General features: G+C 38.1%; 1 protein-coding gene across 7 annotated transcripts in view; it reads left to right on the forward strand.

The window, feature by feature from the left end:
• KCNK2 (potassium two pore domain channel subfamily K member 2) overlaps positions 1-27,419 on the forward strand; it is a 128,776-nt gene that overhangs the window by 59,098 nt on the left and 42,259 nt on the right. For all 7 annotated transcript variants that reach the window (XM_032102989.1, XM_032102991.1, XM_032102990.1 and 4 more), the window contains one exon: positions 7,795-7,912. In XM_032102989.1, the coding sequence (XP_031958880.1) occupies positions 7,795-7,912 (118 nt within the window). The remainder of the gene's footprint in view (positions 1-7,794; positions 7,913-27,419) is intronic.

The following is a 27,419-nucleotide window of genomic DNA, read 5'->3' on the forward strand; positions in this document are numbered from 1 at the left end:
TTTTTTCCATTCAGTTCTCAGATCATGAATGAGACCAAAATGGGGATTTTTTTTTTTTTTTTAATCTCCCTTGAGGACAAATGCTTTTTTTTTCTTCTTTATCTCTCTCTTGAGGGAAGCCTGATATAATTATGAATGACATGGGCGCAGTGTTTCTTTCTTCAAACTGGCATCACCAGGAAGTCATCATGGCTTATGTGACTAATTTCTTGTAAAAATATTTTACTTTAAAGTATGTATTTGCTGCAGCTTCATTTTTATAGTTGAAGGTAGGTAGCTACATTAAGTTGCACCTCTACCAGTAGCTGATTTTGTCTCTTTCACAGGCTTCTTCACATCTTGCATTGTAGCCCCAAGAAAATTATCGTAGAAAAAAATAATTTTTCAGGAATATATTGTTTGATTTCAATGAGATAAGCTCCTTGAAGCCTAAATTATGTAGAAAATTGTTAAAATAAAGTAGATGGGAAAACACAGATGCAAAGTCCTTGTTTTCAGACAAACCCCAAATTTATTTAGACAAGATTAAAATTTATTAACTAAACCTATTAAGCTCAAATAAAATTTTATTAATTCTTTGAATCACAACTTTTGTAGACATTTTCAGTCCTGTGAGCTGTAGCTTACGGGTCCTCTAAGCAGGAACTTTCTGAGGTAGTTTGAATGTATAAGTTTAAACCCTAAATATTCTTAGTCTCTCCTTTTGCATTCCTTCCAGACTCTCAAAAGAAAACAGGAACCATCACATGTCAGGATCCTAGCCTGGAAGCATCACTTATGCTTTGTAAAACTTGAAGCCTTGGAAAGATTGATAGGCCAGCATAGAAGAAATTGAGGCTGCAGTATATTTTATTTATTTATCTGAGGATCCAAAATACCATTGCATCAGTTTTTTAATGTGCCATCTGCATTTCAAGTATGAAGCTTATGACAAACTGCAGATACGAGCAGCAGAGCTGCCTGTTGGTGGTGTTTTCAAGGCAATGAAAAAAGAAATGAAGGACTTTCAAAGCAGTTAAAACATGAGGCACAGGAACTGTAGTTTGAGTTGTTGGCCTGTGCATGTGTCTGTCCTTAGTATGGTGTCTGCCCATCAGAGCACTTGGCTTATGTACTCTTAACTCTAGGTGTCCTGGCAGTCCTAACTCGTACAGCAGCATCATGTGTCTCTTTTCCTCTTGCTGTGTCTGTGTCTCCTTTCTGTTTCACTCTGCTCAGAAATAAATGTTTGAATGCAGTTGTCTCCTTCCTCACCCCCCCAATTCTACCTGAATCCCCAGATCAGAGAAATATTTATTAAATGAAAGATCTCTGTGAAAGACCTTTGATCACACCGTTACCCAGACCTTTCCTCCCCACAGACACCCACTTGCTGTGGTTGGGTCTGGATGGGTTGCAGAAGCCCCTGGGTTCTGTGTACTACTTGCTCAGGTTCCTGCTGTTCTCCCTCTTCTGATTCTGTACTCAGCTCCTGGAAGAAGGGATTTTTTTTTTGCCAAACTTTCTCTTGTCTGGGAGCATTTCCTCCAGGGACAGGACAGCTCCGTTTTCTGTAGCCATTTTCTACATATTAATTAAACCAAAAGGATTTATGTAAAGTGGTTTTTATCCTTCATGAGCGTTATTTGGGGGGAGAATAACAAATAAATTTTAATTGCCCTTGTCACTTCTTTGTTCAAGCAGATTGGTCTCAAACTTTTTTTGCTGCTTCTGGTGTTGAGACCCGTAAAGATTGCATTTCCTTCAGATGAAGAGTTTTATAGGACCTAGAACTTAGCTTAGCCTGATTGCATCTGAATGCCAGCTTTTGTCTTAGAAAGGGTGGCAGATATGACTCATTAGTAAGTCAGTTCTGCTGAACAGCTGTTTGCATAATTCTTTCAGTCTGTAATCTCAAGAAGCAAAGAAAAACCTTCTTCCCTGAACGTGTATGTGTATATACATGCATATATATGTGTATGTACACACAGAGAACTTATATACTTAGAAACCCATGGGGTTTGTAATACATATTTAGAAATAGAAATGTTTTTTTGTTACGTTTCTGCATGGTTTTAGTTTGAGTAGTTGTGAAAGAGAGTGAAAAGAGTACTTCAGTTCTTCAGCATGTGGGGTACTAGTCTCCAGTGTAGAGTATACTCATACGTTATAAAAACCAAAAAGAAAAAACAAGGAATCACAGAACTATAATACAAATATTATTGCAATCTCTTTCAACATCAAGGCCCAAAACCGTGTGTTTTGAGGCTGGAGAGTTGTTTGCTAAGTGTTAAAAGCATCCTGGTGTGCCTTTGAACTGAGAACTATGATTTCCATTCCTTGTAAACCAAAGCTGAAATAAAAACACAGGACTTGAGCAGTAGCTGGGCCATATGAGATGTATCTTTATACATGTAAAGGGAGAGTGCCCTTGTCAAATGGCAGCAGAACTATGGCAGTTAAGGAAGAAATCCAGGCTGAAAAATGGTTTTCAGAAACTTTGAGACACATCTGACTTTTTGACATCACTTTTCAAGTGACTGCCAGGAAGTACAAGCTAACTCCTGGCAAGCTGGGTAGTGAAAGAAAGCACGCACTGGATTTTATCAGAAGCATAATTTGAGGTGCTTCTATTTTAATCTTCCGGTAGAAGAGCTGAGAGTAATGAACTGTTGTGTTACATCATTTCAGAGAATGAAGTGACTGGAAGATGGTACAAAAACATGTATTCAGAGCCTGGTGTGGAACAAGGAGATGAGCATTGGAGTGACTGGTTTGACACATACTTATTTCTGCCTGATTTCCATGTGAGACAACAGTTGACTACCAGAGGCCAGCCTTCACACTTTATAACCTCTCCTTATTTTCCTGAGTCTCTGCAGACCCACTTAGTGGATGCAGCTCTCTGGCCAGCAGGCTGGCTTTTGTCAGTCAATGTCATAGACTCCTTGCAAGGATAAAATCCCTGACCTAGAATTGTCTTCTGTCCTCAGAAAATGACGGTGCTGTCTGAAAGACTGTTTTCTCTCTTGTTTTGACAGAAGAAATGTCACAGTATTCTATGTCCTAATCTGCAAAGCAAAGTTCAGCATGGCCTCTACAGAGAGATGCCTGCATGAACACAGGAATAACACAAAACTGCACAATTTATTGACCAGGAAGCTTTTCTAAATTATATAGGAAATGTAAAACTGACATTGAATCAAAATGTGATTTGTGTTGTCACTCTCCTTTCCCCAGTGTTCTGATTTCAAGCAAAAAAAGTATGTTGTGAAAGCAATGCTTGTGTGCTTTTGGAGCTCTGGTCATGCCTGACCTCTCCACTCTGAGCTCAATCGTCTCTGCCTCTTTTCTCTGATACTCTGCTAAAGCTTGTTCCCGAATGTGGCTGCAAAGCCAAGTAGCTGGGATGTGTGGGTGTAGTGCAAGTGAGGACTTGATCTCAGACACGCTTCACGTCTATCCTGGGATACAGTACAGAGGCAGTCTAAGAATTCACCTAATTCAAAAAATAGGAATTTTCTAAAATTTTTAAATCTTTCAAAATTTTGTCTCAATTCTCTTCACTATCAAAAAAAAAGGGCCTGATTTTTTTTCACCATTATGAAGATCATTAAAGAAGAAAAACATATTACTACAAGTATAACCATATTCTATTATTTTAAAAATCATTGTGCAGAGAAGCCTTGATTGGGTGCCATGTTCTGGGTGACCCACCCTCTGCTCAGTCCTCAGTCACCTCATATGAAACAAGTACTAGGCAAAGCTCTGGAAGAAGGTAATGCAAGCAAAATAATCTGCATAATTTAAGAGTTTAATCTGTCCACATCCCTGTTCTAATGTTGACTGGTTCTGTACTGTTGAAGCAAACTGATTTTTAAACCAATTCATTTTGTATATGGAATAAAAACCTAGAAAAATTGCCACTGAGGAGGTCAGTTAACTTTAATACTGGAAAATAATTTTGATAAGTCAAGAAGTTCCCATGTTAAGATCACACAAAGTGTTTAAGCGCTGCACGGTATGATGACTGTGCAGATTATATAGAATTTTCATAATTCTGCCTTTAGATTCAAAATGCACAGAGTTACTGTCACTAATGTGTCAGTCAGGATAAGCCAAAGATCTCAAGTGACAGAAAGAATTGAGGGAGGGAGGGAGGAAGGAAGGAAGGAAGGAAGGAAGGAAGGAAGGAAGGAAGGAAGGAAGGAAGTCAGTCAAACTCATGACAAATGAAGTTTGCTGTAGTAGTAAGGCGTCAGTCAAAAAAAGAGGCTGACGACCAAGAATTAAGGTGTCAGAGAACTGAATGTGACAGCTGTGACAGTGAGCAATAAGCCTGCTACTTGAGGGCTAAGGCTGACATGCTGGCCCTCAGTGAAGTTAGTGGAGCCTTGGTTTTTATTCCGGGCTAGTGAAGTGTTAATATCCAATCCTCCAGGTAGGTTTGTACGGTGGACACAGGGCAGGAAATTACCCTGAAATTAGTGCCCTGAAATGTACAAGTGTTAGGAGATATGCAATAAATTATTTTCTTCTAAAATTTTTCTTGGGAATAGTCTTGGATGAGGATCTTCTTAGCTAAAGAAGGCTAAAACTGACCACACTAAGAAGAAAAGTCATCCTCTGATCCAAAGAACTGAAAATGCAGTCACCCTTCCTGAAAAATCTGCAAGCAACATTCAAAGACATTATGAGACAGTAGTATAGACCTCAGTAAAGCAATAACCTTACCCACCTGTCACCCTTGTTAGTCAGGAGGACTCTTCCAGATGACTCTGAAGGAATAAAATGCAGCAGCTTTATTAGTATCTATGTCTGGCTTCTCCCTGCATGGTCACAGCCCAGGAGAAAGCATAACATTTGTGTGTTTGAAAACAACAGCCCAGTGATGATGAGGTCATCATCTAACCCTTTATGACTAAAACTGTGCTTAAAACAATCCATAAATTTACAAATGTGAATCAGTAAATATACAAAGAAAGTCAATGAGAAATACTGGCAATAAAAACCCCCAACTTATATGTGATATACAACAGATTTGTTTAAAAAGGTGAATATTTTGTTTAATAAGAAAACATCTTTAATTCGGAAAGAAAGAGAAAGCTGAGGGGTCTGTAAGATCATTAATTTCTTGAAGGAGACAAATTAGAAATTGCTATTCAAGTGTTCCTCATAACATAAGAACTTACAAAATTACTTTGAAGTACATACAAACTCTCAGAAGGGAAATGCTTTTTAAATGATCCACAAGTAATTTGCAGATCTCACTGCCACAGAATGACTTGGCTCCTAAAATACAAGTGAGCTCCAAAAGAAGTTAGAGAAATTAATGGTAAAGCAATTCACCCAAGCCAATCTGAACACCATGATGCAGATGCAGCCTCCTACTCAGAAAGTCCCTAAAAGTGTGCATAGTCAGAACTTAGGAGGCTGTACGAAAAGGAAGCATCTCTGAAAGCAGCCCTGATTATTTTCCTGATTAGCAGTTGGATAAAATCAGAGACATAATAATAGCAGCTAATTGTCTTTTGTAGCCATCTGTTGTGCTTTGGGCAGTTTTGGGTTAAGTTGTATTATTTTTTTCCTGGAAAAATATAGGTATGGTAGATGAAGTCAGGAAATGCATAGCTGTAGTGGGTCTTTGAGCAGTTTAGATTGGAACACCTTTCGTATAAAAGGCCTTGAGGTACGTACGGCTTCAAAAATGTGCAGTGATGATAAAAGCCCTGAAAACATTTTGCATCTGGATTTGTATAAAATTTGGTCTTGCTAGACTGCTTAAACAGGTGCATTGCTCTGGGTAGCGCCGTCATCCAATGCAAGAAACTGTAATGGAACAAGAATGGTTCCAAAAAATTACATTGATCCCATGCTCTATCATATGATGTCCTCACTGCAGGGCGTGTTCCCATGTGCAGGTACCAGGACTTGTGACAGCCCTTTTCAGTCCCCTGAAATGTGACAGTGCTCAGGCTGTACTCAGCATGCTCTGTATAATGCAGCACACTGGGCTTTGTAAATCAAAGGAATATCTGTGTTGTGTAAATTATAAAATCAATTCAATGGAGGGTTTTCACTCTCCTTAGTCTGATGTGTCCCTTCTTACACAGATGGAAACACCTGTCAGTACCAGTGCTGCTGTATTTGCTCCTGCCAAGTTGTACATCTTGTACAAATGCAGAAGAAGATTCATCCTTCCAACACAAAGGAAAATTAAACTCTCTCTTCTCCCTCACTTCTCCCATCCTTTTTCCTTTCTCAGTAGGATTGAGAATTACACTTCTTCGATGTGTGCCTGTTATTAAAAAAAAAAAAAGCCCTAAAAAAAAGTTAAAGTGAAAGCTGTTAAAAGTCTGTGTAAAAATACCCCAGCTGGCTTTCTGTTGACAACCCTGGATGGTGGAAATTGTTTAGGTTTGGCAGCAAGATCCCTGTGGCTGCAGAGGGGCAGCAGTGGACTTCAAAATGGTTACTTTGTGCATCTGAGCTTTGAAAATGGCCAACTGGAAATGTTGGATTTAAGTTGGATTTAATATTGGATTTAATGTTGGATTTAAGTCCCACAATAAAAAAATAGATGTCCTAGTTAATCCAGCATTCATTACTTCATAATTTCTGTCCAGATCAACAGTGCGGGAATTGTTTAGTAACACAAATGTTCTAATTTGCAAATTATCAACGTATTTTGGGACTAAAAAAAATTATTGCTACTGTACAACACTGTTCCTCTGCAACAGACTGCTCAAATGGAAGATGGTTCTGGTCTGTCCTATCACTGAATATATTTATGTACCTAATGATTGTTGGACGTCTTGCCAGACAGGAACTATTAGTTAGTTAAAATGCTCATTTTCATTTTGTGGTATTGCTTCCTCTGTTGTTCTTTTGTTAGACACCAATAATTTTTATAAGGATAATGATTAGAAATAAATCATGTTTTAAAGTTTTAAAGTTCCAGAATGAGATGCAGACTTATATTCTTTGAAATATTTATTGCAAGTCTAAAAATACTTTTTCCTGGTGTGTATTGTTTAACTCAAATACCAGTATATATCTGCAACCATGATATAACAAAACAGGAATACATTTTATAATAAGAATTTACAGTAGGTGACACTGCTGTAAGAGGAAACCTTTATTATTTCTTGAGACTATGAAAATGTCACTAGTGGCAAGCTTGTTGATTTTAGTTGCTAGAACTGAATTTTTTGAGAACATTTCTGAAGTACATAGTTGTATGGACATACATGTTTGATATTTGACTGATTTTTTTGTTGCTAGAGTGAAAGTTTTATAATTGTATGTGTAATTTTTTAAGTTATTGAATTATCTGTTATACAAAAGTGTTTTCTTTAATTGGAATTAATCTGATACAGAAGAGTGCATGGGCATTTTTTCTTGGTGTTTTTAAATGACTGTTTTTAAGAAGTCCATTTGCTTGCCTAACACAACACAGGAACATTGTGGGAAACTCTTATCATAAATTTTGTCTAATGCATGTTTTTCTTCACCAAACACTTGCAGCAGTAAAAATACCTGTATTTGCCTTCTAACTAAGATAGTGATGTAACAGATATTGTGGATTTTGCATTCTCCCTAATGATCTGGACTTTACAGCTCTTCTGAATTGCCTGGAGTGGCTGCTGAAGAATAAATTGTAGCCTGACTGAGTGATAAAGCTCAAGCAGATCAACACAAATCGTTTTCTGGTTTAATGCTTGGATCAAATAAGTGATGTAATCAATTTACTGTGTGATATATACGAATACAATTGCTTCATGAATATTGACAAAAATCTTTTTAAACTTGCAGCAAGTAGTGGCAGCAATAAATGCAGGAATCATACCTTTAGGAAACACATCTGCTCAGATCAGTCACTGGGACTTGGGAAGTTCCTTCTTCTTTGCTGGCACTGTTATTACCACCATAGGTAGGACACAGCTTATTATCTTTTTATGGTCAATGAGCTGAAACTCTTTTGATTTCCAGTGTTTGCATATATTTGTTAATGGTAAATCTTCCAAATCTTCTGTTTTAAGTAGAGAGTTACTTTTCAGCTGCATGACAGAAATAAGGAGCTCTTGCTGAGTGATTTTTCTGTAGAAAAAAAATGTTTCTGTATATTTCTGTCAGGTGACTGGAAGAGGTTGTGGAAACATTTTCTGGGGGGAATTTGGTCAACTGTACAGTCACAAGTGTTAAATAGGGCATGATTTAAAGCACATGTGCAGTAAACCTTGACTGAGATGTATGGAATTTAAAGTCTGTGCTCTCCTGTTTGGTATTGTTATTTTCTCTAAATTCTGAAAGAGCCACTGTCCCTCTGAGCAGGTGTAAAAAGAAGCAGCTTTTGATATTTCAGTTTCTTCCCTTTGACTACAATACTGTACAAATGGTATGCAGTTAAAAAATGTAATGTAGCTCATGGCTCACAAAGGGGCATTCACCAAGATAGATGGAAATTTGAAGATGAAATCATGAGAAAAAAAAAAAAGAGAAATGCATTACGAGAGTAATGTATAAGGAATTGTAGCATGGTTGCAATAATTACCACTATTGTGATGGAAGAGGATGTTCTTTTCAAGGGTTGTCTGTACCTTTTTTCTTTCATTATATAGAAGTGCATAAGTAGCGTAATTTTTGTGTTTGAATATATACATCTGTATGTGTATGTATAAATATTATGCCTGTAGAATGTTTTTCCATGTCTAGAGTAACTGAAACACAGATTTAGTGAAAACAACCACTGAAACTCTTACCTCCTTGATTTGTAGCAAACTTACTGATTTTACAGTAGCACCTCCTCACAGTGATGAAAAGCCCCAAGTATTGAAAAATCTAATTAAAGTTAAAGATTATAACCAAAAAAAGCAAGAACTCTGAAAGGATAGCTTTGTGATCAGTCTTAAGTTATCCTCTTTGGACAACACTAAAATTTATGTTGTAAGCATCTATGGTCCTGTAGAAAGCGCATAATAGTTGTTTACCTTCCCAATAAGGATAAAAGTTAACATATGAAAAGGAATTAAAAGTTCAAAAATTATTTAAAAGCAGTGGAACATTTTGTCTCACTATCTTTTTTCCAAGTAAAACTAAGGTTTTTCTAAATCAAAGTGTTTCCTGATTTAATCTATTGACCTGATTCTATCAAAACATGTGCGAGTCCGGCGTAGAAGAGAGCAGGGAATCTGCAAAGGCATCCAGGCCTGTGATCCACTGTTCCCAAGAGGCAAGATAACCCAATAGGAAATGCATTTGAAAATTAGTATTTCAGGTCATTTCTGCAAACCAGAGTTGTCAGAAGCAGGTCACACTAGGCAACAGTAAATATTTGTTTCGGGTTTTGTGATAGCAACATGAGAAAAAATGGATGAAGAAAGTCTTCCATAAAATATTTTGGGTTTGGAGTGACTGGGTTTCTTTCATCAGGGACCCTTTGTGATGGGAAACTCCCAGTCAGTTGCACTTTTGAGCTTTTCTCAGGATCCAAGGACAAGAAGCTTGTATGAAAGCTGTAGTGGTTGGCGTTGTCTTAATGCTGTGAACCATGGTTCACAGGGCTTGTGGTGTGACAGAAGGTGGGGCTGTGGTGAAAAGCACTTGGAAAAGCAAATTACCTGGGAAAATGGTGGCAAACAGAACAGCTGGGTGTGCTTTCCCTTATTCTTTGTGTTATTATGTGCCAGCAAGTGATTTTGTGTTCAGAACAGTACCTTTTTGTATATGAGTAACTTTTTGAAAGTGAAGGCATTCCTTCCAGTTAGGGGCCATATGGTAACAATAATTCAATTTCTCAAGAGAGTGAAAATGTGGCTTATGAGCATCTCCAGAGATTTGCCACAGGTTTCAGATAAATGCTACAGATATCTTCTGTGGACAAAGACAAGACCTTATAAATTCATAGAACAACTTTACAGAAATAATTTGCAAACGAGGTTTGATAAATATGAATAAAATTTGTAAATATTTTGTCCTTTAGTCTGTATACCTTAAGAAGTACTTGCAGATGAGAAAAGGGATTACTACCTTCAGAGGCAGTGATAGCTTTCCAGTGTCGCAGCAGATTTTGTAGCTTTCCAAACCTCTTATTTTACCATATCACTTAGCCCACACTCTTCTTGGTGATATCTCATAATCTAAGACATTCAAATGGAACTGGTGGTCTATGAATAGAATGTCTCAAACCTTTTTTTAATGAAAGCAAAGCCTTTCTTTATCAGCAGTAGCACTTGCACCCCATAAATATTTCGTTTCTGGGGAGAGAGGATAATAAATAAAGCCTTTAGCATCTGCCTAAGCAATAAGTTATTGTCTTGCAATTACTGTTATTGTTGTATCCCAGTAGTGTCGAACATCGACATGAAAAATATTGACTGTCTGTTTTGGTGGCTGCTGGCAGCAGACTAGAGCCATCTTCTGGATCTCCTGTAGGTTTCTGAAAGGCACTCTTGTGGTGCCATTACATCTGTAGAGTTCCAAAGCCAGCTCACAAAAGCAGAGGCAACACTACAGAAAACGTGGCTTAGTATTTATGTAACATTTTTTGAAGTCTGTTATAATCCTTCATGCTACCTAATAAATATTACAGTGCATAATATAAAACAAGCAAAATCAGTTTGAATGGAATATGATGTGATACTGCTACTAGATCTTTTCTAAAAAGTGGATTTAGTTGAGAGTCATAATCAAACAATTTCACAAGGATTCTTTAGAACAGATCCTTGGGTTTAGCTTTGCATTTACTACTGTGCTACAGCACAGAACTTGTTTCAGGAAGGGTTGTAGCTTTGACTGGCTCAGTTGGGTGTTCTTGCTTGTGAATATGTTTCCAGAACAAATATACCTCATCTCAACAAAGAAACGTGAAATTACATGTTTATTAGTCTGTGCATATAGAATGGTTTCAGACAGTCTCTAACAGGGAAAAGGGTAGCAGAGTGAAATAGTAATATGAAATTATCTATGAAAAATATTGTTGCATTGTTCCCTGGGATACTGTGCATACTGCAAAGTACAAAAGAACCTCTTTTTTGTCTACCTGAAAATGTCATTATCCAGTCAGTCCTCTTCTAAGATAACATGACCAAAGAAAAGAAAAAAAGAGGGTTGAGGAGAAAAGCAAGAAAAATGGTAACTTAATCATAAAGCTGGAGATAGTGCTGAGGAGGAGGGAAAAATAACCTTTAGGTCTCCTCTTTTTATTCTGAGAGCTTGTTGCTGGCACTGTGCATGATTTGTAACCTCTGGATCATTTCCTTCAATAGGTAGCTGAACTCAGAAATGGGCCGACAGACATAACCTGGACATATCCCACTTCCCCCCAGCCTTATATTTTAGGGGCGGGGAAGGTTTTACATTGGCAGCAGGGTAGAAAAGCAGACCTGTCATCTTGAAGCTTGAGACCTGTATCTAGAGAAATGAAAAAACAAAGAAGACATGCCAAGGCCTTGAGCTCAGCAGTTGTTTTCCCAAATGTCTGGCTTCTCAGCACATAAAAAACATAGAGTCCTCTGTAATAGCAGAAACTGTATTACAAGAACCTCTACTAGTCTGCTATGGATCTTCAGCTAAAAGAGATGAATTATTTCCACTGTTATTCCAGCCAGCCTGTAACGATTTTTTCAAGCACTGCAAAGTAGACATATGGGAAGAGTATTTATTCAGCCTCTTGGAAGATGGAGTGTCTTGGATGGCAGTTGGGAGTGCCAGCAACCTTGCTGATAGCTGTGGTTTGCCAGAGTCCATCCTTTCAAACAGAGCTCCTTTAATGCCTTAGCACTCGAGGATGCATTGCTGCCCTATTGATGTCCAAATCCAGCACTTGCTAAAAATTTGGTCTACAAACCCAAAAAGGAAGAACACATCATTTCTTTTTGTCCTTCTCCACTTTTTGTTGTCACCAGCCCTTGATTTTCAAATGTAAACTTCCCATGTTCACTGGAAACTGAACCTCCTGAGAAGTTCATTTATGACTAAAGTCTTTAATTTGGGTTCATGCAGCTAGCTATGGGAACATGGGGGCTTGGGCTCCAAAAGCCTAGCAACCATTATTAAAGTGTGCAAAGCAATGTGAATACTAAAAAGAAAAAGAAAAAAAAAATATATATATAAAGAAAAAAATTGTAAATATTTACACTTTAGGGACAGATGTGAATAAGATGCTGAAAGAGAGATTTATATTTTTGACTAGAAATTTCAACCTGATTTGTCATTTTTAAAGCTGCAATTAGTTACGTAGCTTCAAATGCAATTTCCCTGTAAGGAGTCATTCCTTCTGCCATTTTCCCACTGCCTGGACACAAGATTTGCTTTGAAGGCAGGGTATTTTAAAAAGTCTTACTACATTGCTTGTTGATTTGAAACAATAATAAAATCCTGCTGCTAAAATTGTCCCTTCTGGCACCATTCCGCTGCATTTTTGAAATAAAAGGTAACAGAATAATGTGCTGACAACTAAAATATACAAAATACTTTTGACATTATAAGAAGACAAATATTGTCCATGATCAGATGTATTACCTATTATGTCAGATAATTATAAAGATAAAAAAGTGCAAATGACATTGAAAAAATTGTTCTCCTAGTTCAGAAAAGTAAGAAATATCACATACTTATCTTAGAACATGTTTCTTTTATTGTTTCTTTGTGCCAACAAAGAAGAAACAAAGCTTTGGAGGATGAGCATGAAGGTTTCATTTTAAAAGATTGCAGCTTATCAGAGTATAAATACTTGGATTTCTGTTTACATATTTGTAAGGGAAGAGAGAAGAAGCGAGCAAAAGAAAGTGAAGTGCAAATGCCAAGCTGATTGAGGAGGGGATTGGAGAAAAACTCCTGAAATTAAAAAAACATAAAATACATTTGCCTGAAAAATATTCTGATATGTGACTTTTCTCCATCATATTAGTAATCAAACCTGCATTTGGGTCCATTACTTAAATGCACTTGACTACTTGGTGGAAACTGGAATATAGGGCTCCCAAGAACCTGTTTCTTTCAGGGCTCCTCAACTAGGAATAATCTTCTTCATCAAGGCAAGATTGAGGATCTCAGCCTCCATTGATAGCCTGGCTGCATGCACCCAGATTTCATAGTGCTTCTAGCAGGGGTATGTGTGAGGTAAAGCTTAATATAACCAGCTGATAAGACCAGCTGCAGAGCAATGCAGAAGAAAAAGTGGTTAAAATTTATGATCTGTGAAAATGTGGTAGTAAGAGACATGCTACAGAGGTCACTGGGGAATGAAGTGGAAATGCTCCTTCCATCTCTTACTCTGCAGAGGACTCCATTGAAAACTCCTGCTGCTCTCCTGAGAGTCACATTGACTCTCAAAGTGTGTTAAACATGTATATCTCATCTGATAAGATGCCAACAGAAAGAATTTTTAGTTTTAGAAAAAATCCCCCCGAGATCTCTTCAAAATTCAGTCATTCCTCCAGGTTAGTGTTGTGCTTACCTTCCCATCCCTGTGCTGCTGTCCTTAATAGTTGTTGGAACTAAATTCGATTTTTAGTCTCTATTTGCTCCATTCTAATTTATTTCCTTTGCTTCTTTTGTTGAACTTTTGAAAAAGTGTCTGAATTTGACCCAGTTATTGGCTGTTGACAAATAGTGCTTCAATTGTGCTCTGGAGAGACCTGTTAGGATTTGGCAACGCAATTCTCCAAATATTTCATCTGAACTGAGCATACTGTCTCCCAGGGCAGTAGTGACTAAACAAGATTTCCTCTGTAATTATTTCTCCCAGGAACAGTGAGTTGAAAGTGTATTACCACTATGCCCTCAATTTTCTCCTGCATTTGCTCAGGCAGTGAGAAAGAGGGCTTATCTGACTTGAATGCTGAAGAAATAATACTTGGACTGTACAAGACACAGGAGCAATAATTAGGATAAGACTGCTGAAAACTAGGGAACCTGGGACAGTGGTGGAGGAAGGACGATGGTGAGGAGCTGAAAGGAAATTATATTAGATGAAGAGCTCAGTTAGAGACACTGAGGGCTTGTATATCAGAAAAATTGAATTAAATTGAATGAGCAAATCACAGAAAACAAATTGAGCCTCACTGACCGAAATGACTGAGAGAAAGAAAATCCTCAACAATGCCAAGGGTAGCTCTGAAATTGAAGAAGTGCAAGTTTATGGGATGATACACAGCGTTCATTACACAGAGAAATGATTTTTTTGCTATTGGCTCTGTTTGGATAGACAGGAATCTGATGTGCAGGCACATGGTAAATTGCAAGCACTTGCATGTTCTGTGGGCCATATTCAGGATCTGATATTTCTGGTGGTATTGTTACTTTAAGTTATCAGCTATATTGGAAAACGTTAGGGTGATGTAGCCTCTTAGGTGTGTGAATGTACAAGAGAGTTTTTGCTTATCTGGTAAGTTCTGAATTCTGGACAAGAAATTTGGCAATGGATGGTATGAAGGGATGCTGTCTCTTTAAGGAAGGTGGTGGCATCAGTGACATTTCATATCACTTTTCCTATCTTTTTTGCCCTGATCTTTCTTTTTATGCATTTTTATTCTTTTATAATTTAGATTCAGAGCTCTCCCAACTACTTACTTTGCTTGGAACACTGAGTTTCTGACTACATTTATGTTCTGGAATATTTTTTCTGACCACCTGGAATGTTTTTCTGGACTGATGTGACTTCATTAAAATTGGTTTTTCATAAAAAAGCCTTTTAAATGTCTTTGATAAACTTCCTGCTAGGCAGCACTGACAGTTTTATTTTGCTGTGGTGTCTATTTATTGCTGGATCCTGCAAAGCAAGAAGGAGGACGCACCATTTTTGCAGTTTGATGTACTTGCACTTTCGGAGCTTTTATTTTCTCTTCTTCTCAAAACCTGAAAATAGTTGTGTTAAAACAAATTGCCAGGTTTGCAGCTTTCCATCACTCCGTTACCTTTGGTAATTTCCTAAACAACAGATTCTGTTTAAAGCAGTTCTGCTTGGAACTTCAAGTTGTGCTGTGGAGTAAAAATGTCAATTTGTCAGTTGTGACAGTACCCAATTTACACTGCAAATGAGCAGTGAAGCTTTCACAGCTTACTCTGTTAATGCCAATGTGCCAATGAAACTGGATTTTGTGTTCTTTATTCAAATATCTCAACAATGGCCGATCAGAACAGGGTTTCTGGGGCTCCTGATCATGTCCATTTCCATTCCCAGGTTACAAAATCTTGTTGTTATCAATAAAAGAAAGGATGTGAGGAAGAATTGCCAAGTGGGGTTACGCTGCGTGCAGAATGCTAGGATGAATGGAATTATGTCCTGCTCCTTTTTTGTTTATTTTTGTGATTGGATAAGTAGTGATGCAACCAACCACGAGAATCAAATCCTATAAGCAAACAGAGGCTCAGGATTTTGGAAAACAGAAAAAAAAAGCAAATGTTTTGTGCTTTGCTTCTACATCGGGGTCACTGAGTGGGTAAGGTTTGGAGGCCAAAATAAAAGCACCTGTTCACAGTGTGCATCCCCTCAGGACACTGTTGGTAAGTTTTGAGCATGTTAAGCTGTTTATCTTTGTGTGCTGCTTTGTTCACAGCTGTTACCCGTTTGTTTAGTTGAGCTGCTAAGCAGAAGTAGCTTTTAAAGAGGGAATGGCAGCTGTAATCCATCACAGGATTTTTGTGTAGTTGGTTTTGTGGGGGGTTTTTTTGTTTTTTTTTTTGAGTGGGGACTCACAATATAAGACTAGCATGGGGGCACATAACCTCTTTCAAGAGCGTGCCTGACTATCAGCTGAAATTCCTGCCTACTGATCACTGTAGAAAGTAGGCACTTTTTCGGTACTTTTAGCACAAGTTCTGGATTTTGAAGACATCTTGTTGAGCAATTTTTGCAGATCTGACTGGATAGCATGTGGTTTTTATACCAGGTAAGAACATGCCTAATATAAATCAAACTCTCTTTGCCTATCATGTTGATCTGAATGTAGGAGAGGTGGTTTTTCTTCTTGGGGACTAAGGTCTGAAGAAGGCTGCTTGTGTCATATCAAGGCTTTAGTTGATGTACACATAATCTGTGCATCTCCCAAGCCCCAGGAATGCCCCTTGGCATGCTGGCTGGTTGGAGCAGGGCAGGCACTAGTGCTCATGGGGCACAGCTGGGCCTCAATATTCCAGTGGTGTGCTAAGTTGGAGAGCTCAGATCTGCTTAAGAACAGGGTCAGTTGGCCTAGGTAGACTCTTTGCCCCATATTCACCCAAATGTTTTTATGCAGACTTGGCTGAACCATTCCTAACAGTTGGAATTACCAATTGATTCTCTTTCAATGATATCAGAAAGATAACCATTTTTTTCCCCCCCAAAGAATATAGAAAGTATGCTATACAGGTAGCTTAAAAGACCTTAAGGATTTCTTGATGTGAACTGCTGCCAGTATAAAATCTGCTGCCTTGTGCCACCAGGATAATGGAGTAAAATATCATTCAAGTATCACTACAGCGAAAGAGAATATCCATTAGCATTTTATGAAAGTGTTTCTTTTTTATACAATAGGAACTCTCTGTATTTTATAGATTTCTCATTACTGCCAGAAGCTTGATTCCATTAAAAAAACCCCCTGAAAACCAGAAGGGAAGCTGGGTAGAAATACAGGCAAAGGGGAAATTAACAAAACCCATTAACTTTTTTCAGTGATTTTTGTCTGTATTGAATCCTCTTGTGCTTTGGAAAATCTCACCCTCTGGTGTCATCCTTTTTCCAGAGCTGTATGAGTTGGTATGCCTGCAAGTAAAGTTGTAGTTTGCATCTCAGTGTGTGTTAAAAATCCATGTTTTTCAAGAGTACCAGTTTATTTCTACAGTAACAAGCACTGCATATGCAGATATATGCACAAGATCAAGAGGATAAAAATTGATAAATACGGATTTGAACTGCTAGTGCAAATATAATTGTTCAGTACAATATTACAGTCTGATGATTTCAATTTTTCATTTGTCAGAAGCAGACAGTTACAGAAGACACACATTAATTGCAAATTAAGAGTAAGATAGGCAGTAAGGAAGACTTGGGGGATGCATAATTTAGGTGATAGTGTAGAAAAGTCCTATATGTGCATTACCTACCTTCTGGTCATGCTGAGTTTCACCAATGAATAGATGCTTTTCCAGGTGTGAAAAAAAAGTGATGTAAGCTAGAGGGAGGGTAATTGTCTACTACATACTAGCTAAAAGCAAATAAATTGTGTGGTAGCACTGCTATTAGCCTGTAAAATGTATGATGAGTTACTGTCTTGCTCAAGGTGTTCTTATATGGAGTACTAGTGGTTAAAATTTTAGTCTGGGCTTGCACAGCAGGACTGGGGAGAATAACATGTTTTTCCTTCTAGCTAATTTAGTTTGTGAAAATCATCCTCTTCTAGGTGAGGCAGTCTCTTTTTTTTTTTTTTTGAAATTTGTTTTTTTTGGTTGGGGGTTTTTTTTAAGAGCAGTTAGAAATACTCCTTGGTGTTTGTAAGAAATCAGCATCTTAAGTATTTTGATTTTTGGTTCTGTAGGGACAAATCTGCAGATTGTTTCTCCTTCATGGCTTCACTAGAGACTTGATTCCCTCCCTTTTCTGCACTTGTGTGGGATTCTGATGAGTTTTGCTGGATCAGTAACCAGAGCATGGAGAAAGCCAAGTGTAATTAAAGACAAGACACTACTTCATTTAGACATCTTTGCTGCAGTTTCTTCGTAGCAACAACACAAACTGTGTAAATTCAACTCTCCCTGGGCAGAAATTTGATCATGTTTTCAGTTAGTCTGCCTTACCTGCAGGGATCCTTACTAAAACCAGTTATCCATCTGAAAACAGTAATTCAATATGCTCAGATACTGTGGGTATGGGAATATCCCTTCGATATTTAGAGGGATATTAAGGAAAGTATTTAGCACTGTAAGCAGGAAAAATAATTGCAATCTTGAAAATTTAAATACTTAACAAAACCTATCCATGCTGAGGAGGCTTTTAATGCTTTGAATATAAGCATAGTTTTCATCCCACAGAACTTGGTACTCTTCATAAAATGTGCATTTTAAGTTCTAGTATCTGGTTTTAAACCTATGTCTGGTTAAAGATGATATGATTTGAAAACACTGGTGCTGTTTTGTATCTGCCAGAATGTCAAGGGGATTTCTGAAATTGTAACCAAAAGGAAGAATTAGGTATGTTGGCTTAGTCCTTCCTTGTTTCTGATAGCCAGGCTTCAACTGTGACTTCTGCATAATTGCTTCCTTGCTGTCATCACCTGTTGCTGCACAGATTTTTCATTTTACTTCCTTTCTCCAGGCATATAATCTGAGTTTCCAGGCATATAATCTGAGTTAAATACCTCTCCAGAATGGATTGACAACACTTGCTACTTGTGGGCTTATCAAATAAACTCTTCTCTGTCACTGGGATTAGTTGTACAATTTATTTTAGTTCAGGAAGGATTTTTCTTTTTGGTGAAGATAGATACTTGAAGGATCAGGTTGTTTTTAGTACATGGTAGCATTTTGTCAGCCTGTGAAAACTTCTGTCTGAAGATGCTGCAAAGGAAGGAAATTCTCTCCTCTTTCCTACAATTACTTTCCCAAATTCAGAATATTTTAGTAGTCTTTTTTAGTTTTTCAACCACTGGAATTAGCCATAGTGAGGATTATTCATTCACCTGTAATTTTTGCAGAGTTTGATTCTGAAGTCATGTCATTGGATCATGTATTAGTGGTGACTTGCTCAGTTTTGCTTCACTCTTTGGATAGTGTGGCACAAAACAGATATCAGGGAAAACATGGATGGATGGCTTTGGCTCATAGGTCCTTGAGGCTTTTTTGCTGTGTGATGCATGATACTTGCCATCCACTGTGCTGGGCTCTGTGCTGTTGTGCTATTTTCTGTCTTGTTTATTTTGGTAACAAACTCTTGGAATCAGTTATTTTGGGTCGTAAGGGTAACAACAGAGCCGAGCATCCCAGGTGTCTGTATTGCTCACTTTAACTGATGTCATGTTAGGGGGCTATCTTGTATTACACAGTTTAAACTGCTAATTTTTTATTTCCTAGCTCTGCAATCAAAAAATATTTTGGCATCAAAGTTCTCTCAGATTAAGGATCTGTACTACTTCTAATTTACATAATCTATTTTTATGTGATATTTGAATACTATTTTAAAAATTCCCCAACAAACTAACTTAAGAAGACTGGAACTTCTTTTTTTTTCCCACTGTAGTGGCAAATCTTTTATTCTTACTCTATAATCTTTTAGTTAAATAAGATAAGGTAATGTCAGGGGCTATTAGAGCTTCTCATTTCAATTTTTAAGTAGGTAACATCCTCTGTAGGGAATAACTCTGTTAATTTTAATGGCTTAAAAAGGTCTTTGATTATACATTTTTGGCACCCACTCGAAAGTTCTGTTGGCGGTCTGAATATAGTCTTAGATTTGGACATAAATATAGAATCATGTATTTATGGAACAGTTAAGGTTGGAAAAGATGTAGTTAAACTGTTAACCAACTAAACCGTGTCCTCAAGTGCCACATTTACATGTTTTTTAAACACTTCCAGGGACAGTAATTTCCCTGGGCAGCCTGTTTCAGTTCTTCACTGGAACATGTTGAAACCCATCTGATATCATCAAACGCTTTCAGAAATCTGCCAGCATCATTTCTGGGTTAAACTGTTTCTTCTCTTCAAACTGGCCTGCAGATACCGAGTCATGCTTTTATTGTACCACAGATTGATAACTTCACTCTGGTCAGAAAAACAGATTACTTGCAGAAAGCCCAGCATTTGAGCTTGTTGAACAACCATGGTTGCTGCTTGGAGAAATGGGTGCATGAAAATACATTTCCTGGAATCTGTCAAGTGTCAGGGCACTAAGAATCATGGCAGTGATCCTGATGAAGGCCAAGAAACTTTTTCTCTCTGGTTTGCTGTGGTTTTTCCCTGCTGGAAGAAAGGATGGTAGGCATGAAAGGACATGTATTAGGGGTTGTAAACTTTGCTCCATGCTTTGGACAGTGCAATTGGAAAGTGTAACTCAATAGCCTGAGAAAGAACTTCTCTGACCATCTATCTGTCTACTGTCTAGTTAAGAACTGGCCAGAGAAAATGCGCTTACCAGAACAAGAATCCATTATCTGATTCACTGCTCCATTATAGATCACCCAGACTGAGAAATTTTTAATTTTTTTGTTTCATTATGGGATTTATTGAGCTTCGTCTGAGCCCTGAAGTGATGTTTTCTTAGGCTACATCAAAATGTAATTTAGGTTTGCACTTGCCTAAAATGCCTTATTTTGCTGTGAGATGGTTTGTAGATCATCTGTGTGAAGAGACATCTATAAATTTGTAATGACTTATGACAGATTCCTATTAATATATATTTATTACCCTAGTAAATAGCTTTCAAATCTGTACTTGCAAGCATTTCATGCTCTTGTCTGAACTTTTGACTGCTAATTAGTCATTGCTGTCAAATTATTCAGAATTTTCATGTCTACCTACAAATAGATAGATTTGATTGTTCAACTACACCTGTAGACCCTTTGTCTGCTATAGGTCAGTGAAGACATGGAGACACTGTTATTTGGTACTCTTAGCTCTGTGGTTTTGTCTTGCAATTTTCAAGCTGTGCTTTAGTTATGACTGGGGTAAAAGGAGCAGTAGCCAGTGTGGTTCTGCAGCAATAATTAGAGAAGAAATGAGTCAGTGCTATCAGAAATGCACACACATTACAGCTGAGCAATTGCTGCAAGTAGAATACTAAGGTCAAGATAGTGTCAGATGGGAGGGAAGATACTGAAAAGCAAGAATTAAAGATTTCATTGCTTGGTGTCTTGTTATATATGTAGATTCACAGGTAACTCTGAAGCTGCAGAGTGGTTTTGGTAGGTGTTGCATAAATAGGAAAAAAATGCTGGTATCCCTGTTGATTTTTGGGTTAGTATACAGAGTAAGAATCCAACTTTTCCTTCTTGGTTTTCATTTGCTTTGAATTATTTTAAGAGAGAGATGTTTGCATAGAGTACCCCACTGCTGTGGTGAGAAACCTGAATTGCTTTCACGTCCAAGTGTACATTGTCAGTTTGTTTGGGGCTTGGTGCAGAAGGGTTTTTGTATGAGAGAAAATCAGTGTGCTGCAGGGCCCAAGGATTGTGCTCTGTGTGTTATGTCATGTTCTGCCACCTTTCAGGTTAACCATCCCTGGCAGTTTCCCCAGTGGTAGTGAGCCTGATGAACCTACATGATAATTTAACATGGAGACTGTTCAATCCTCTACGCTAGAGAGATTTACAGAGTTTAAAACACCTTTGGAGATCAATGACAACAATAGGAAAGGAGAGATAGGAAAGAAATTGTTAATTTTAAGAATTATTTTAAAATTAATTTTTAAAATTATCTTTAAAAAAGGAGACTTCTTAGGTGAGTCTAGTGAAGGCAGTTCATAAAAATGGGAAAGGTATGCAGGAGTAGATTGCAGTAGGGAAAGATCACTATTACTCTGTGATGTATTAAGAGTTTGGAAGAATGTGTTTTTTAGGGATTTGTGCTTTTATGAGCAAGTCTTACTACATACTGATAAAAAACACAGTAAATTATGATTGAGAAAAATGGCTGTAATATGACTAGAATTTACTAACAGGTGATTATTTTGTCAGAGGAGGTATGATTTGTAGGAAAAAAGCACTATCTTTTACTAGAGCCACTCAAAACAGCTGGAAGAACAGATAAGCTTTTTGGGCTTGGCTGAGGAAGGCCTAATTTACCCAAAATACTGTTGTTTTTCTAATTGTATCCAATGTTCTACTCAAAGACACTTTTCTTTCCTATCATTTTATTCCACTTATGTTCTTTTACCATCCTGATTATAAGAGGGCTCCCCATGAATTGTTTGAACTATCTTGCATGTATTGAGAGACTTATGCCTCCACTCTCACAACAAAACATTTTAAAATGTGTGTTATTCTCACTTAATTTTTAAATTCAGATTTCCATAATGACATGCTACTGGATTATCATAAAAATAGCGAGTACAGAACTGACAGTGGAAGTGTAAAGACCCATCTGTGCTAGTCATTTTCTTTCTCCCACCATGTTTTATATTTGATATTTTAAGCACCCCAACCTTATATATTAATTGTTACTTCTCTGAGTGGTAACTCACGGAGACTAGTTAAAAGCAATCATCCTTTCTGTAATTTGCTGAAAATAAGAGATCAAATTTAAAATAAATTGATTTGGAGATATGGTAGGTAATGAAGCAGTCAAAATTACTTGTTAGTTAAGAAAATAGTTTGTAATACGTTGGTTTCATGTTAGAGAGATCCCCTCTCCAGGCTCTGCCTGGCTAAACAAGTCTTGTCCAGTGCTCTGCAGCCTTGAGAGGGCAATAGAGGTGGGAATCAAAGGAAGAAATACAGAGATATTCCCCTAGATCTAGCAATAAGATGTTGATGATATGATGAGAGCCATATTCAGCTCTCATTAGAATTGAGAAATTTTGTATTTGACTTTGAGAAACCAACTCCTCATGAGCTGGTGGGAGTGGGAGGCTTTACACTGCGATGCTCTGTAAACCCTACGTTTGACAGACATCTGAATGCATGGGCATGTATATGAACAAAGTTATCCACTGTGGAAGTGGCCTGTCAGTCTCGGGCATGCCATGTTCCCTGCCAGCAGAGATGCTTGCAGCAGTGAGCAGCATGTCTTTGCTGGGGACACAGCGCGCTGTGCTGTGTTTCAGACGAGTGATAAATACGTCATGGCAGCTTGCCCCTGACTGGCCGTGCACTCCCACAGTTGTAAGATGGTTCATTCACTGGATGCAAAGATTGAGCTACTTCATTCTCACCCTCATGCAGAGAGTTCAAGGTTTTCCAAAAGATAAATTTGTGTGATCTACTTAAAGCACCTGTTTAATGATAGGATAGAGGAAGGAAGTACTGAAAGCTGTTGGAAGACGTGAAAGATTGCCAGATGCCTGCTAGAACAGCATGTTGCTAAGTAGGCATGCAGAGAGAGGATGGAAACTTCAACTGCTGCCCTCTGTGAAAATGCTCCCACAGAGATCTGCTTATTAACTAACGCCAAAAATTCATAGCAAGGGAAGCTGAGAAAGCAGCCGGGATGGTGAATGCTTCATTGACAAGGGACCGTTGGACACAAGAGTAGCGCAAAGTGTGTTCTGTCTCTGGGGATGTTATGCCTCTGTCTGGAATACGGCTTCTGAAAAAATTGTAGAGAGGATACACGTACAAAGCTGGGATGCTCCTCTGAGTTATCTGGAAGCCCAAGTGGGTGTTCATCATCCTGTGCTGGCTGCTTATTCCAGTCTCTTTCCTTCTCTCCCAGTCTTTTAATAACGTATCTTTTGATAACATCCTTTTTGTGTTGGTTCATCTACACCCACCTTGTCTCCTTTTCCATCTGCCCTCCCTCTGAACTCACCTGGAAATATAACCACAGAGCTAACAGGACCACCTTACCAGGAAAGGCTGCAGCCTACATCTGAGTGAGGAAGGGACCTTGAGACAGCAGGGTCGCCATTTGGAGATGCTTCTTTTTATCACTTTTATCATCTACTTTTTGGGCTAGTCTGGTGATGAGCGCCTAGTAATAAATCTGTCACATAATACATTGCATATGGCACTATCATTAAATATAGCCAAATACTAAATCACAGAGAAATTTCTAGAGAAATTAAAATCTAAAGATTCCAGAGAGAAAAACAGATTAACATTTGGCAATATTGATACATGCAGCTAGTAAATCTAAACATGAGTCAGATGGAACTATATCCAACCATGGAAATTTAAAAATAATGCTTGTGTGACATGTGGTGTAGTCAAAATGCTGGGTCCTGAGCCTACAAACATCTGTGTATGCCTGGTTTGAGAGGCATGAGGGAGTTCTCTGTGAATCATGGCCTTGGAGGACTCCTGTGGAAAAGGGATGATTTTGGGGCTAGAAGACAGCACATGCATGGAAGCACACCTGGATTCAGTATTTGTGAGTTCAGTGATGCCTAACCCCAGAGTTTTTCTCTCTTCTATTTGATCTGTGGTACAGACATACGCTTTTCAAGTCTTTCTGTAGTCATGACATTTTGTTCTTGCTGTGAGGAACTCTGGTAATATTAATTCAAATTAATTCAAATATGCTGGAAAAAATAGTATTTTTTTCCTTCAATCTGGGGAATACCACCAGGGTCCAGTGTAAATGTACTTCTACTGAAACTACTTCTTAGGGTTTCTTCGCTATATATATTCTTAAATAGTCTATAATTCTATTATATTAGATATTCTTCAAATCTATGCCACTCTAGTTTTCTGTTGTTTATACTTCAGATTTTAATGAGTTTCTTTTGATGCTGCTAAATCCTTGTCCTTTCCATATAGAACGGTTTCAAGTCCAACCCAGTAAGGCACTCCTGCACTGCGAGCTTTTGGAGATTCTCTTACCTGTTCTAACAGGGTAGCAGTGTTGTAGGGCAGCTGCAGATGTTCCCATAACGTACCTCAGCTTCCTCAGAGCTAATGGGGGTTAAAATAACTTAACTGGAACAGTGAAAGACCTTCAAAAAAATGTCTTCTTGAATGTAAGAATATGAAGACTTCCTGGTATTTGGCTGCAATAACATGGCTCAGCCATGCCATAGGAAGAACAGTGTGTCACAATCTGTGTGCAATGAAATTCTTTATTCCCTGACTGCTCAAATAATGTATATTTAAAGCTATGAACATATGTTTACACAAATGTGTTTGCACCAAGGTCTATTAAATATATGTATATGTGTTGGCATCTCTACAAGAAGTATATGGCTTTACCTTTTAGTAGTCACTTTTTGCCACCTCCAGACAAATAAGTGTATGGTAACAACTTCTGTTCATACAGAAATTTCTCTTCAAATTGATGCAAGCAGAAGAGAGGCTGACCAGCTGTGAAAAATCAGAGCTCTCTCATATATACTTTGTGCCTAATGTGTTCTGGATGGTGTTTTAAGTGTTAGTTTACATGCACCTGATACACCTTGGTAATTGCTGTATAAAATCCATTGAATGTATTTGTCTCTGGGATGCAAATGATCCCTTCAGCTGGTGTATATATAAGTAGACACTGATTTGAAACCTCTGGTACCTGAAGTTCCAGTCTGAACTGGGGTAACAGATGTTTTCACAGCCAAATGGCTGCACCAATGCTGACCCGTAACTTGTGGTGTTGATGTGGTGACATTCTGGTACCCTTTTCTTTGCCCTGATACCTCCCTGAGTGGTGGAAGGGTGAGAGCACTTCATGCTCTGCAGTGTTGTCCTTCTGAAGCTCTTGGCTGACAGCTAAGCTTGAGTTTCTGATTTGAATCAGAATTTGGTTTTGAGTGATAGCAGCAGTGATCTTGGATGCATGCAATCAGTCCCTTTGAGGATAACGTAGTCTTATGCAATGTCTCTAAAGGATTTTTCAAGAGTTTTGGGAGGCCTAGCAAGGATGTAGTTTATGCAGCTATAATCTCTGGTCGAAAAACTAAATATATTTGTCTGCTAGAAGATACTGTCTTAGCAACTTTGCTGAGGATTCATACTGTGGTCACAACCTCTGGTTGAGCCTTGGATCCTGTTCTTGGTTTTGGTCAGAGAGGTTTTATTGGAGCTAAATTCTGTGGGGTTCAGGAGTTATTCAGACTTCTCTGCAGAGGGTGTTATGAAAGAAGTGTGGGAGAAAATAAAAGAAAATTAACTCAGTAATAGTAGGTGAAAAAGAACTTTGTCTTTTTTTTTTTTTCTGATCTTTGTGCTCTGAGGTTTCAAGGCTCTTCAGGTGGGACATTTCATGTCACTGCTATAAAAGATGCAATTCCTCCTCCATGTCATAGAGGATAACAAGCAGCACAGGGATAGCTGGTAGCTGAGGCCAGAAACAGTTGTGCAGAGTAACATCTGAGGATGGTGAGTGAGCAGATGTAACCTTTGTACCAGCTTAGAAATGCAGCGGAGCAAAAGAACACCACTCATGTGGCTTCCCTGAAAAAGCAGAATTGAGTTAGCAACATGTCTGGCTTACTTTTTCTCATAAACAATGTGGAGAAATTTTGAATAGCTGATTTTGTTAATCACAAAATGATGAGCTCTTAGAGGAAGAATTGCATTTTAATTTATATTCTTAGTTTTATTACATGACAGTCAAAAGGCCAGGGTATATATTCAGTTTCAAGCTCTGTGTTTTTCATATGCATGACATTCACTTTGTGAACTGATATTTGTTCTCGAATATAGCTTGAGAGTGGTAGGATTTCAAGTGAGTGATAGAAAAAGGGAAACATTAGCCACTTAAAGAAGCGTGTACCTCTTAGTTCAATCCTAAAAAATTGATTTGAAGTTCCTTCTCTCTCAAGCTGATTTGAGGACAAAGCTTCCCCAGTTTCTCCTAGTCTTGCACCATTTTCACAGGCCAGCCTGCATCCAGGGATACTGATGCCAAGTAAGAAATTAATTTTTTGTTGGCCAGGTGCTGCCATGTGCAAAGATTATATACTGACTGGAGAAAATGTTGGGTTTGGGGATATTTTTTATGTGGAAACCTGTGTTTTCTAGTCTAAATCGTTCAGTTGTTCAGTCTGTGTGGTAGTTTGTAGATTCTCAGTTGATCGAAATGATGGTTAAGAGTGGGAAGCAGTAGGGAAGACTGGCAATGCACTGGATGTTTATTAGGACTCTGTAGTGCGTACCTAGGGTTAATGGGCAAAAAGGGTTGAATGACACAGCTGAGGCACACCATGGAGTTTTCAGCTGAAGGGGGCTGCACTGGAAAGCTCTATTCTGGCCTCTGTATTTCTGCGCTGTAGACATCACATTTATGATTTATATTTTTTCCCCTCCGGTTCTACTGATGTATGAAAATGAGCATCTGGAGGCTATTGTTCAGGATAGAGGAGGTAGCATCAAGTGGCTTAGTCATATCCAGTAGCCTTTTTAAAGATGTGCAGGGAAATAATTTTGGTATATAGAGCCAGTGTTCTCTCTCTGTAGCATTGCATACACTTATTTTCAGGTCACAGTGTTCTTTGCTTGGAGAAGAATTGGAAGAGGCATTGCCTGTTTAGAAATAGTTAAATGTATAATTAAAATGGTTCTAACTTTCTATTTTTTGTCAATGCATACTGGAAAATACATTTAACCTTCAAGGCAGATTATTTTTCTAGAGATGTTTTTTGAAAGTGGTTATATTATTCTGGTAGATGATTTGCATTTTAATTGGCAAAAACCTTCTCAAGATAAGGAAAGTGGTTTGTGTTTCATGGACAACATTTTGTGATGTCCAAGTTCTGAGGCATCTCATCAGCACAGGAAACCTGAAATTTCACTTTCAGAGCTGTGTCCAGTACACACTGTATATTTTTTTGAGGGGTTTTATATGCCATTGAAGATTCTGATTTTTAAATTTGATTCCTCTTT

The sequence above is a fragment of the Corvus moneduloides genome, chromosome 3, assembly GCF_009650955.1.
Source record: "Corvus moneduloides isolate bCorMon1 chromosome 3, bCorMon1.pri, whole genome shotgun sequence".
In the NCBI taxonomy this organism is placed as follows: Eukaryota; Metazoa; Chordata; class Aves; order Passeriformes; family Corvidae; genus Corvus; species Corvus moneduloides.